At 35.8% G+C, this 14,190-nt stretch overlaps 1 protein-coding gene across 11 annotated transcripts in view; it reads left to right on the top strand.

Moving 5' to 3' along the window:
- Positions 1-14,190, top strand: part of RBPJ (recombination signal binding protein for immunoglobulin kappa J region) — a 220,555-nt gene that overhangs the window by 167,546 nt on the left and 38,819 nt on the right. For all 11 annotated transcript variants that reach the window (XM_086705283.1, XM_086705281.1, XM_086705280.1 and 8 more), the window contains one exon: positions 11,611-11,649. In XM_086705283.1, coding sequence (XP_086561409.1) covers positions 11,611-11,649 — 39 coding nt within the window. The remainder of the gene's footprint in view (positions 1-11,610; positions 11,650-14,190) is intronic.

Here is a 14,190-nt window from a genome sequence, read left to right as displayed (position 1 = left end):
TTCTGATTAATAATCAGATTTATTTCTTCCTGCAAAGAAATTCCAAGTGGCTGCTTAGCTTTTAAAGAACTGACAACCTTAACATCTCTGACAGAAAATTTGTAGGGAGGAAAAAAATCTTCACTGCTCGTAACTTGAGGTGGGCATGAAAAATAAGAGGGGACATGCATGGGAGAAAACTTTGTGACTTCATCTCATATATAAGCCAGTTGTCCATGATCACTTGTGGATTTTCTATGAAAGGTGTTTAGTCCTAAACAGTTTTTGATGGGTTACTTGTATGCTGTCTGGGCTGCCCTTCCTTGGAAGGGATAAATTCTAGGGCAAACCTCTCTTTCTCCTTTCGTATCTTTGCCTTGATGGTGGTAGGAACCGTTTGTGTGTGTGTCTGTGTACATGTGGATACACATGTGCTATTTCTATTTATATGTTCATATACTCCTCATTTGTTTGTTTTGGCACCTGCTTGTTGGTGTTTAAGTTACTGCGCAGCGTCTGTTACTTGACCTGGTAGTAACTTAGGACCCCTCAAAGCTGAGCCCTTATCCTTCTCTAAGCCGTAGTTTAAGGCAAAACTAAATGTGTTTTTGTGTGTGGTAAATTATATATGACGACATAAAATGTATCATTTTAACCATTTTTAAATGTACAATGTATCATTTTAACCATTTTTAAATGTACAGTTCAGTTGCATTAAGTACCTTTACATTATCGTACAACTGTCTCCATCCATCTCCAAAGCTTTTTATCTTCCCAGACTGAAACTGTGTACTCTCTCTGCTCCCTGACCCCTATCCCCAGCCCCAGCCCCAACTCCTGGCAACCAGCATTCTACTTTTCTGGCTCTGAATGTGGCCACTCTAGGTACCTTATATAAGTGCAATCCTAGAACACGTGCCCTTTCGTGTCTGGCTTATTTCTCTCAGCATAAAGTTTTCAAGGTTCATCCACGTCGTACCATGTGTCAGAATTTCCTTTTTAAGGCAGAGTAATATTTCATTATATGTGTATACCACATTTGTTCATTTCTTCATTCATCAGTAGGCATTTGGGTTGTTTCCACCTTTGGGCTGTTGTAAATAATGCTGCTGTGAGCAATGGTGCGCAAGTATCTGTTTGAGTGCCTGCTTTCGCTTCTTTTGGGTTTACACCCAGAATTGAATTTGATTGGTCATGCAGTAACTGTATGTATAATTTTTGGAGGAACCACCACACTGCTTTCTATAGTGGCCGCACCATTTTACATTCCCAGAGTAAGGTACAGAGGTTTTAATTTTCCCATATCCTCACCAACACTTGTTATTTTCTGTTATTTTTGATAATCACCATCCTAATGGATGCGAAGCGGTATTTCTTTATGGTTTTGAGTTGCATTTTCCTAATGACTAGTGATGTTGAGTATCTTTTCACGTGCTTATTTGCCATTTGTTTATCTTCTCGGACAAATATATCTGTTCAAGTCTTTTTCCTATTTTTTTCTCCTGTACCTATTTTTAAATCAGGTTTTTTGTTGTTGAGTTAGAGGAGTTTTTTTATATATTCTGGATGTTAATCCCTATGAGATACGTGGTTAATTACATGTATTTCTAAAACAATATAAATGTGTATTTGTTTCGAAGGGTCGATTTCAGTTTTACCATATTTGTTAGAGTAAATACCGTTGAGTAATCCAGCCTTGAAGGAATAGTGGTGTTTTACTGAGTGCTTATTCGTACCAGGTACTCTTTTAAGTGCTATACATAGGTCAACATTTTAAATTCTTGTGAGACTCATATGGAAGTACTGTTATCTGTGTTTTCAGTTGAGCAAAATGAGACATAGAATTTAAGTAACTTCCACTTGTTGGCATTAAATCTGGGATTTGAATTTAAGCAGTGCAGCTCTGGAGTCCATGTACTTATGTCTACCATTCCCATGTGTGATACTCTGTGTTCCATCAGGTGACACTTTGCACCTCTTGAACGCGGCCTTAAAAGGCAGTTCATGGGGTGCCTGGGTGGCGCAGTCGGTTAAGCGTCCGACTTCAGCCAGGTCACGATCTCGCGGTCCGTGAGTTCGAGCCCCGCGTCAGGCTCTGGGCTGATAGCTCAGAGCCTGGAGCCTGTTTCCGATTCTGTGTCTCCCTCTCTCTCTGCCCCTCCCCCATTCATGCTCTGTCTCTCTCTGTCCCAAAATAAAATAAACGTTGAAAAAAAAAAAAAAAATTTAAAAGGCAGTTCATGAGGTCAAGTGAGGCATTTGAAGGAGTTCTTAACAAAAATTAAGCAGATAGCTAAGATTGGAACCTAGATAAAGCTCTTTAAGTTGCATTGTATTTCCCTTTGTGGAAGTATATGTTTTCCTTAAGGGTGTGAATTTCTTTATTTGAATTGGGCATATGTTTTTCTAAAGTAGCTTCCCAGGGAAATTTGCTGAGACTGTTTTTTGAGTAAATTCTTAACTCGTATGCCTTTATCTATTTTTACTTTAAGCTACCTGTGTTGTACACTTGGTGTGTGAGTTGATTTCTAGAGAATGTAATTTTATTTTGCTGTTTACCTAAACCAGACTTAATTAGTAAAGAATAAGGCACCTATTAAATTGTGTGACACATTCTAGAACAAATTGGAATTCTTGCTGCTGCCTGTAATTATCACAAATAATTGTGTATAAGGTGTATGTATTTTTTTATATGTGCACTTGGGGGAGATGAAAATGTGGACCTTATTTTCTCATTCAAAATGAATGCTGCTAACTGGTTTGCTTTTTTTTTTTTTTTAATTTTTTTTTTTTTTTTATTTAATGTCTTTATTTTTGAGACAGAGAGACACAGAGCATGAGCATGGGAGGGGAGAGAGAAGGGGACACAGAATCCAAAGCAGGCTCCAGGCTCTGAAGCTGTCAGCACAGAGCCTGACATGGGGCTCAAACTCATGGACTGTGAGATCATGACTTTAGCTGAAATCGGACGCTTAACTGACTGAGCCACCCAGGCGCCCCTAACTGGTTTGCTTTTTTAGGTATATATGGCTGCGACTGGGCGGTGGTAGATAATCAGAAAGTGATTCCTAATTGTACACATGACATTTACTTTTTTTGTTGTTGTTAATACAAATGACGCTTTATTCATCATGTTTCTTCGTATGCATATTTTTCCACAGTCACAAATTGTCTACCTATATAATAAATCTCTTGAATTATTAATAGACATTGTTAAAATGTGTTCCAAAAAGATTGCACAAATTTAAACTCCCGACAGTGTGTGAGATTTCTGTTTGTCCACTTGTGCACTAGCACCGAGTATTAGCAAAACTTTACATCTATAAGTGAATCTTGCATAATTATCAAGAGAACATAAAAGCTGTATCAGGAAGCTGGCCATAGTCTTTTATATGACACCTCCCCTGAATGTTTTTGATACGTTTGTCACCACCAGTTTCTGTGGCAAAGCAGGGTCAGGCCAGCAACTTGATCGAGAGATTAGTGTTTCTCAGAGTGTGTGGCCTTTTTATTCTGATACAATTTCAGTTTACAGAAGAATTACAAAAATACTACAAGGAAAATGCCAGGTATCTCAAGTGTTAACATTTTACCACATTTGCTTTGTTCTTCTGTATGTCTACACACATACACAACACGCACGCACGCACGCACTTTATTTTCTCTAGACCATTTGAAGGTAAGAAGTAGACAACTTTCCTTTAGTTTCCCTAAATATTGTGGTGGTTGTTTCTAATAAAAATAAGAACAGTCCCTTACATAACCCCTGTACAATTATCACAACTAGGATGTTAAGATTGACATAATCCTGTTCTCCACTCTGCTAGCTCTATTCAGATTTTGTCAGTTGTCTGAATAATGTCCTTTATAGCAGAAGTAACTTCTGGATAGTATGTTGCACTCAGTTATCATGTGTCTTTAGTCTCTTTTAATCTGGCCAGTTCCTCAGTTTTTTATCTTTCATAACCTTGATGCTTTTTATTTTATTTTTTTAGTTTTTAATGTTTTTTATTTGTTTTTGAGACAGAGACAGAGCATGAACAGGGGAGGGGCAGAGAGAAGGGGAGACACAGATTCTGAAGCAGGCTCCAGGCTCTGAGCTGTCAGCACTAAGCCCGATGCAGGGCTCGAACTCACAAACCTAGAGATCATGACCTGGGCCGAAGTCGGGCACTTAACCGACTGAGCCACCCAGGCGCCCCGAATTTTTTTTTTATTTTTTTTTTCTTTTTTTAAATGGTAACCTCGATGCTTTTAAAAGTATAGTTCAGATACTGGGCGCCTGGGTGGCTCAGTCGGTTAAGCATCTGACTTTGGCTCAGGTCATGATCTCACGGTTCATGAGTTTGAGCCCCATGTCTGGCTGTGTGCCAACAGCTCAGAGCAGGGAACCTGCCTCGGATTCTGTGTCCTCCTCTCTCTGCCCCTTCCCCCACTCACACTCTTTGTCTCTCAAAAATAAATATTGAAAAAAATTTTTTTAAGTAATTAAAGTATAGCTCAGTTATTTTGTTGACTAATCCATGCTTTAGGTTTAAATTTTCTCGTGTTCAGCTTCAGTTTCTACATTTTTTTGGCAGTAACATCACAGAAGTGATAATGTACTCTACTTAATACATTATATTAGGAAGCATTGTCAGTTTGTCCCATTCAGTCTTTTGATACATGAAATTAGCATAGTTTGCCCAGTGTCCAGTTGCCCCCTCTTCTAGAAGCCATAGATTTTAAGATGCATACTTTTCATATAAGATCTCATCTGCAGTGTTAATGGATGCCAGTGTTCTCGCAACTCAGTTATGCCATCTGGATAGTAAGGCTTATGGCTCTTGCAGATTTAACCCGGGAAAGCCCTTCCCCAGGTAATGGATTTTTGGAAAGGCACCCCCTTATCCCAGTAATAATATTGGAAATATCTAAGAAGGCAGATACTGAGAATAGCTGGAGATGATGGTCTCAGTCACCCTTCAGTTATGTCTTTCCGCTTTTCCTGTTGCTTTTCACAAACTGCTGCCATATTGTTACAAAGATGACTTTGATATTTTTCTTTTATTGTAAAGAAAAGGTAGAATCAAAATTAAAGAAACTGTGCTTTTAGATGTTCTACCAGTACAGGGAATTGGGGGAAGCACGTTTCTCCACCTGATGGGGCCAGCTGCAAGCATGGCTTGTCTTTGAAATCTACCCCGTAGGATATTTGTTCTCATAGAAACACATTTAATACATGTGATGGCCAGGAGGGCACGTGGTGCCAAGGACCACTGGTTGCACCTCAACAGGTTGTGAGCAGTATTGTTACCAAATGTGATTCTTGAGGGAAGAGAAAGTTCAAAACTAGAAATTAAAGTAGAACAAAGGCAGACATGTTTTGCTCAAAGTTGTGTGACTTAATAGGCTGTTTTCTGCCACGGACAGAGAATGGATGAGCTTTTGCAGTAGAGATAAATTACATATTTATTTTTTAAAAATTTTCAATTGGTTAAATATTAATCTCCAGTTCTATCCAATAGGTACAATATGTAGTTTCTAAAATTTTACTTTTGTTAATTACATAGAACATCTTTGCATATATTTCACTGTCCATGTGTCCTAATAGCATATATGTTCCATAAAGACATAGATTTGTTCACTGATGTATTCCATATATCTATACTTGATTTCTACTAGGTGAATGAATGAATCTGGAGACAAGGACAGAATGTTATATGTAGCCTTTTCTAATTAGCCTCTTATATTTTTTTGTGAGTAAATTATCAAACAGCTTCCTAGTATATTTTGCTTTCTTTTCGTATTATACATTATCATAAAATAGAATAATAATGTGTATTACCTATTTGTTTCCTTCTGGTGGCATGGCCAGGTGTGCATTCTTGAGGATATGAGTCAACATTACTAATTTTTCCTCAATCAAGTGCTATTTTATTTCACTGTCTTAAATCATGGGAATCCCAATACTTCCAACTGTCTAAAATTAATATGCTGTTTACAGCAAATTTGGTATAAAATTTGGTTTATGAGTTTGGATTGTTCATGCTTTCTTTTCTACTGATTTCCTGCAAATACTACACCAGTGTTTCTTGCCTTTATTTTATTCTCATTTCTGTTAAGGCAGAAAATTTGTGAAATACAGTAAAATAGAGGCAGTTGCTTTCAGTTCCACAACCCAGGGGTACAAGAGTTTCCCAAAGACTTGAGCTTGCTTTTCCAGCCACATCTGTTTTTAAAACTGATGTTCTAATATTGTTACTCTAGATAACATCAGGTTTTGGGGACTTCTTGTAGCAATGTGTTAAGATCAAGTCATGATCTCATGGTTCATGGGTTCGAGCCCTGCATCAGGCTCTGTGTTTCCCTCTCTCTTTGCCTCTCTCTCTGTCTCTCTCTCAAAAATAGATAAACATTTAAAAAAAGCCAGAATCATAACTTTTCCCCTTAGATATATAAGCAGATTATTATATATTATTACATTTAGTCAGAACTACATTTTATATAATACAGCATGCATATAATTTGAGAAACTTCTTGCCGATGAGATATCGATAATCTATACTATCAAAAAGATAATTGGATAGCAGCGATTCTTCGTCACAATGAAGAATTAATTCCGTATTTTATAAAATTAAAAGCATCCTTAGAGTACTTAGGGATTTAGATTATTTTTTATTGTTAAATACACCATACACCTATTATGAAAAGCATTTTACATGAGAGTGGTCTAAACTTGGTTGGTCCAACTTATTTCTGGTTCAGTTGTTAACACAGATCATGTGAATAGACACCTTGTTTTTATTTTTTTTATTTTTTTATTTTTTTTATTTTTTTATTTTTTTTTTTTCAACGTTTATTTATTTTTGGGACAGAGAGACACAGAGCATGAACGGGGGAGGGGCAGAGAGAGAGGGAGGCACAGAATCGGAAACAGGCTCCAGGCTCTGAGCCATCAGCCCAGAGCCTGACGCGGGGCTCGAACTCACAGACCGCGAGATCGTGACCTGGCTGAAGTCGGATGCTTAACCAACTGCGCCACCCAGGCGCCCCTATTTTTTTATTTTTGACACCTTGTTTTTAAAATAGATTGCAAATAAAGATAAAAATTTATGCCTGTCTTACCATTTCCTATTATAAGAGTGAGAGATAGAGTTTAATCTTTAAATTATAATCAGTCTATGAGAAATTGATAATGGACTGTAGTCATTTCTGCTGAAAGGTGAATATTTTGATTGCATGATATAAATATTACATCATGATTTTTTTGAGTCATTCATGTTTAAAAATGGACCTTCTTTTTTGCAGTAGATAATTCTTGAAGTTGTATATATTGTATATCAGATTAGTAGTGAAAATTACAGGATCCATAATGCACCTTATTTTATGTAACTTGACATTTTAAAATATGTAGACCTATAAATTTTATTAAATAATTAGGTAATTTAGTTCAGCTGCAAGCTTCAGAATACTTCATTGTGAACCTAGTAAATGCTTTCATGACTTTTCTTAAAAAACCCATTTTCTTATTCTTCCCCTATTGCAGTAAATACAGTAACTGTTAGTTTTAATGAGATAGTGTGATGGCGTATGCATTACAGAAAGGACTGGGATTGCTCACAACAGTTAATGGAGGTGCTTTATTATCTAGTGAAGAAGCAATTTAATTTTATTAACAGATTCCTCACCTTAGGATGGCGCCTAGATAGAATGTTGCTAAATTTTGAAGTGCTTTTCCAAGCTCAACATGCAAACTTGCTGAGTTCTCTTGCTCATGTTTTCTGTAGGGGCAGGAGGGATTCTGCATGAGAATGTTGTGTAATTGTTGATTTCATCCAAGGGGTATTTCCAAAAAGGAATAGAGACAGATATTTTAATTAACACTTAGTTGTTAATCTAATTTTGAAAGCATTTCAGAGCACCGAGAAACAAAATTTATGTTTCAATTGTGAGTACAGTGGGTCTCTTACTCGTCCTGTAATAAAGCTATGTCAGATCCAAAAGGGTGCCTGATGGTTGGAATATTAGTATGGAATGCTAGTATGAAGGGTACCATGTCATGATCTCCATTGGAAAGTTTTGTTTATTTCGTTAGCTGTGTCTCTGTAAAATTTTCACCATTTTAACCACCTCGCTTTGCTTGTCTTTATAAAGTGCAACTGTGCTCTTTCTTACATACATAGTATATGCAAAGAAATATTTTAAAGGCTGTCTTAAACTTCTTGGTTTTTGTAAACTATATCTAACGTAGTAAGGCAGTTTAATGGTACGTGTAATCAGTTTGAAAAATTCAAAAAAGTCTTCCGTTTGGAAAAAGATTCAGGAGTAGATTTTCAGCTTTAATTCCAGAACTGAAATTTACAGATTAGCCAGTAGTTCAGTGAGTGTTTGTTGTTGTTGTTTTTTGTTTTTCAGTAGTTCAGTGGTTTAGAATGTGTGGTCTTCAGTGGCCCTGCTGATGTTGCTGCTAAAACATTGTGTTTTGTTTCTTGGTTTTTAAAATTGAATATCCTGCAGGGTAAAATCAAAGAACTAATAAGTAATTCTTCCAACAGAAACTTAGATTGTTTACACTCATATTTTTGTACTATTTGAGTTAGAATACTATTTCAGTATTTCAGGGTTAACAAAAATGTAGTCACAGATACCCATTGTTTATAAATCCTGAGTTCATAAACAATGTCATATGGCATTAAATTACACAACAAAATGTACTACATCAGATGCTAAGGCTTTTATCATCAAAGTTAATAATTTTGTGGGACATTAAGTACAGTAGAGAACTCTTAAGTCAAATTAGGCTTTGCAACCTGTAACTGATTATGAGCAAGTCACTTAGCCTGTTTGTAACTTCAATCTGCTTGAAAACACAATTCTATCGGTCCATTTTCAAGTGTTGTGCTTCCACCATCTCTTAGAGAACCTCGCAGTGGAAATAGGTCATCACGTAGAAGTTAGTTTCTTCTTCCTCTATACTTATTTATTCTTATTAACATCACGCTTAGTTCCTTATTTCATAATTTTGGCTTGCCAATTTATAACAAAAGTGTAGTAATAATGACTAACATTTGTTGAGCACTTACTGCATACCAGGCACTATTTTGTGTGTTTCTAAATATTAACATATTTAATCCCTTCAACACCACGGTGCCTTCTTCCCATGTGAGGAAACTAAGGTCTGGAGAGTCAGGTAACTTCAAAGTTACACAATAGGAAAATACTAAATCATGGATTTGAACTCAGCTAATTTTACTCTAGAGAGTTTTTCTTAACCTCCGTGCTGTATTATAATTGCAGCCTAAATTGTGCTTTCTTGACCCTTGCTCAAGCTTTTCTCCTTGCCCTCTTATAACCAGTTGAAATGCTTTTGTTTGTCCACTTAGGCTATTTCTTTCTGAAGGGCCATGTACTATAAGCTTCTTGAGTAGTCAACATCTAGGTTTTTTTTTTTTTTAATTTTGTTTGCATATAATTGACACAGTGTTACATTAGTTTCCTGTATAGCATAGTGATTGAACTTTCCTCTGTGTCTGCTGTGCTCACCGTAAGTGTAGTTACATTCTGACACCGTACAACACTATTACAGTGTCGTTGACTATATTCCCTATGCTGTGCCTTTTATTCCTGTGACTTACTCATTCTATAACTGAAAGCCTGTGTCTCCTGCTCCCCCTCACCCATTTTGCCCACCGCCCACTCCCTTCCCTCTGGCAGCCATCAGTTTATTCTCTATATTTATAAGTCGGATTCTGATTTTTTATTTTTTTAACTTCACATATGAATGAAATCATGGGGTATTTGTCTTTCTCAATCTGACTTACTTCACATAGTGTAATACCCTCTAGGTTCATCCATGTTTTCTCAAATGGCAAGATCCCCCCCCTTTTTTTTTAATGTCTTCATGATATTCTGTGTGTGTGTGTGTGTGTGTGTGTGTGTGTGTGTGTGTGTGTGTGTGTACACACCATATTTTCCTTATCCATTTGTCTATCACTGGTCCTTAGGTTGCTTTGATACCTTGGCTCTTGTAAATACTGCAATAAACAAAAGGGTACATATATCATTTTGAAATCGTGTTTTCATTTTCTTTGGTTAAGTACTCAGTAGTGGAATTACTGGGTCATAAGGTATTTCTGTTTTTAATTTTTGAGGAACCTCTATACTGTTTTCCACAGTGACTGTACCAATTTACATTCCTACCAGCAGTGCGCAGGGTTCCTTTTTCTCCATATCCTTGCCAACACTTGTTATCTTTTGTGTTGTTTATTTTAGCCATTCTTACAGGTGTTAAGGTGCTGTCTCGTGGCTTTGATTTGCATTTCCCTAATGATTAGTGATGTTGAGCATCTTCTCGTGTGTCTGTTGGCCATTTGTATGTCTGGAAAAATATCTATTCAGGTCCTCTGCCCATTTTTAATCAGATTATTTTGGGTGTTGAGTTGTAGAAGTTCTTTATGCATTTTAGATATTAAGTCCTTATTAGATATATCATTTGCAAATATTTTCACCCATTCAGTAAGTTGCCTTTTTGTTTTGTTGATGGTTTCTTTCACTGTGCAAAAGCATTTTATTTTGATGTGGTCATAATAGTTTATTTTTGCTTTTGTGTTTCCCTTGCCTTAGGAGACCTACCTAGAAAAATATTGCTGTGGCCACTGTCAGAGACGTTACTGCCTACTTCTCTTTTAGGATTTTTATGCCTTCAGGTTTCCCATTTATGTCTTTAATCCATTTTGAGTTTATTTTTGTATGTATTGTTAAAAAGTAGTGTAGTTTCGTTCTTTTGCATGTACTAGCCCAGCTTTCCCAGCACCACTTACTGAAGAGACCCTTTTCTCCATTGAATATTCTTGTTTTCTTCGTCATAGATTAATTGACCATATAAACACAGGTTTATTTCAGGGTTTTCTGTTCCATTGATTTATGTGTCTGTTTTTGTGCCAGTACCATACTGTTTTGATTACTACAGCTTTGTGTAGTATATCTTGAAATTTGGAATTGTGAGACCCTTAGCTTTGTTCTCCTTTTTCAAGATAACTTTGGCTATTCTTGGTCTTTTATGGTTCCATACAAACTTTGGTATTATTTATCAACAGCTGGGTTTAAATTTCAACTCTGCCTGCCACTTAACTTACTTAGTGGGCAAGTTGCTTTCTGCATTTTTTAAATGGGCCAATATGTGCTTTACAGAATTGTTTTATATTAATTAAAAAGAGTAATGTATAAAATATGTATAGCAAAGTGCCTGGCACATGACAGACACTGGTAGGCTCTGTACCACCTCTTGGGCTGTGAGGATTTTTCTGAGTGCTGCAGATTGTGTGAGACTGGGTGTCTTTGGTTAGTTGTGGGGGTTTTTTGCAAGGTGTCTCTAGGAGGTATTGGTCACACTCCTCTGATCATTGTGCTACATGCTCAGAGTGGGTATGTAAGGCGTACTTAGGGTGTGTTGTTTTTGTTTAGAAACCATTTTTAAAGTATGTATTTTGTTATTTCTGGGTAAGGATGGTTGCTAAAGGACGTCCGTCCCTTTGTGCTGTTCTTAGTAGAGTTGAAGTATACATCGCAAAGGAGATTTCATGGTGCCTAAAAAGCTTCCTGTGGAATAACAGCCTATATATATTTATTTATTTTTCTTATTTTTTCCAGAAAATTTGGTGAGCGGCCTCCACCTAAACGACTCACTAGGTAAGCATTATATTAGTCTTTCACCCAAACATTAAATGAAAATACCAGATCCTGTCATCTTAAAAATGATATTAGGTGCTCTTGAAGTGATTCAGATACTGGTATCTAGATCATAAGCTTCTTCCCATCCTTCCCTACGTCCTCCCCCCACCTTCCACCCCCCAAAACCAGGCTAATCGGGTATAGTTCAAAGGGGAAAATGAAACCTTTTAAGAAGTAATCTTGAGTATGATATAGTGAACATAACAAAGGCAACAATGTAAAGATAGCTTCCGATATCCGGCCAATCTAGCTGCATTTAGCTAATCATAATTTATTGATTATAAGTGAAACTTGAAAGATAAATGCTTTAAAAAAATTTAAAGAAATATAAGATTTTAACCATTTTAAGGAGACTATAAATACTACATTGTGTTCTAATTATGCGAATTAATTTTACAATATACATTTTAATTACAAATATTAAATTTGAAAGGATTAGTCTTAAATGATTTAAAATTTTTTCAATCAGCATTTGTAAATAAAAAAGATACCTGTTGCACAGTTACAGCCCTAGAGTTAATGCTAATCCTGCATTGTTAGTATCTTTCAAGAAAATTATATGCATATATATGCTTATATATATATATATTATGTATATATATTAAATATATAAAATTATATGCATATATATGCTTATACAGCATATCGTTGTCATTTTTTCTTTTTCTTTTCTTAAGTCTGGCATCATACTCTACCATCGTTCTGGACCTTTTAACTCCACCTAACTGTGCATCCTCTACCTTGTTCTCTTTCATATCTCCGTAGTCTTTTATTGCCTTCACACTGCTCCTTCTTTAATATTTCACATTGATGGCCATTTGGGTTATTTCCACATTATTGTTATTATTTAAAAAATGTTGTACTCAAAGAATGATGGAGACATGCTACAAGGACACAGAAAGGGAGCCAGTTTAAATAGGTTCTCCTTAGCCATATCATGAGCACTTTAATCTTCAAAATAAATAATGATAGTAATAGAACCCACAGAATGAAATATAGTTTAAAAGTCTACACTGAGTTAAAGAAATGACTCTGTAGTGGAGGCTAGGAATTTTTCTTATAGCGGAATTCCATCTAATAAATGTAGAAGGAATGATGGAACTAGGAAATCACACTTTGGCAACCACTACAGTAATAATTGTTTCAGGCAGAAAAACTATTGGTTTAAAGTTTGATGAGAAACAAACATTTACTTAGTCTCTAAGTGTATCCTCACAAAGTATGCATTAATTATAAAGGGAACAAAAGGAGCATGACAGTGAAGAAACTTGGCAGATATCACCTTAATGAAGTGATTGAAATTTAACATCACTAGTAGCGGACAAATAAACATCATGTGCATCCTCAGGAGGATAACATCATGTCGCTTTTGTGATGTTCCTGCCAAAAATGCACAAGCTACATCTAAGCATGAGGAAACAGACACAAATGAGGAACATTCTATAAAGTAAACAACATTTACTCTTCAGACTTTTATCAAGATGACGAAAAACAAAGACTGAGGAATAGCAGACTAGTGGAGACCAAAAAAATCATGACAACTAAATTCACCTAAATTCTGGACCGGGAAAAAAATTTTCTTTTGTTTTAAAGCTGGAGTTAGCAAACTTTTCTATAATGGGCCAGATAATAAACGTATTAGACTTAGCCACACTGAGGCTGTTGTGACTTCTCATCTCTTCTTACATCCCCAAATCAGCCATAGATATCAATATATAAATGAATGGAATGTCTGTATTTGAGCTCAAATTAATTTAGAAAAATTGGTGGCTGTTCTGATTTGGTCCAAGGGCATTAGTTTCTCAACACTGCCTTCCATACTCCAAATAAAGGACATTTGTGGGACAGTTGGCAACATTTGAATAAAATCTGTATATACAAGTATTGTATCAGTGATAATTGCATTATGCTTGTATATGGGCATGTCTTTGTTTTGGGGAAATGAACACTGAAGTATTTGGGTTCAGGGGCTGTATATCTACAATGAGCCCTTAAATTGTTTAAAAACATAATATGCAAATATGGTAAAATACTGATATTTGGGGAGTCTGGAGGAAAGGGGACTAGTACAGTTCTTTGCCTACTTTGGCCACTTTCCTAGAAGTCTGAAATTACTTAAATTAGAAAGGTTTTTTTTTTTTTTTTTCTCTAAAGACATTATATACAATTACTTGTTTGTATATATCAGGAAGAAATTTGAAGCAGAATTATTTAATTCACATTTATGGACATTTTGAAATTTATAGTTTAATAGATTATTTTATTTTATTACCAGTAGTAATAGATTGGAATGACTCCTAACCATAGAATATATTTTGGTGAGTAAATCACTTGCTTTTAATGGGGATACCTCTGTAAAAATAGCAGTCACTGTGATGGTAATAAATATCATAAGGAAATTTTCCTTTCCTTAAATATATACAATAATATAATTAGGCCCTGTTTACTTTATCATGATTTTCCATTTACTCTTTAAGCAGTTTTCCCTGTTTGGAAAAT

The sequence above is a fragment of the Puma concolor genome, chromosome B1, assembly GCF_028749965.1.
Source record: "Puma concolor isolate L17-30 chromosome B1, mPumCon1.1.hap2, whole genome shotgun sequence".
Classification (NCBI taxonomy): Eukaryota; Metazoa; Chordata; class Mammalia; order Carnivora; family Felidae; genus Puma; species Puma concolor.
Note: the sequence above shows the minus strand (reverse complement) of the source record. Positions and strands in the feature narration are given on the sequence as shown.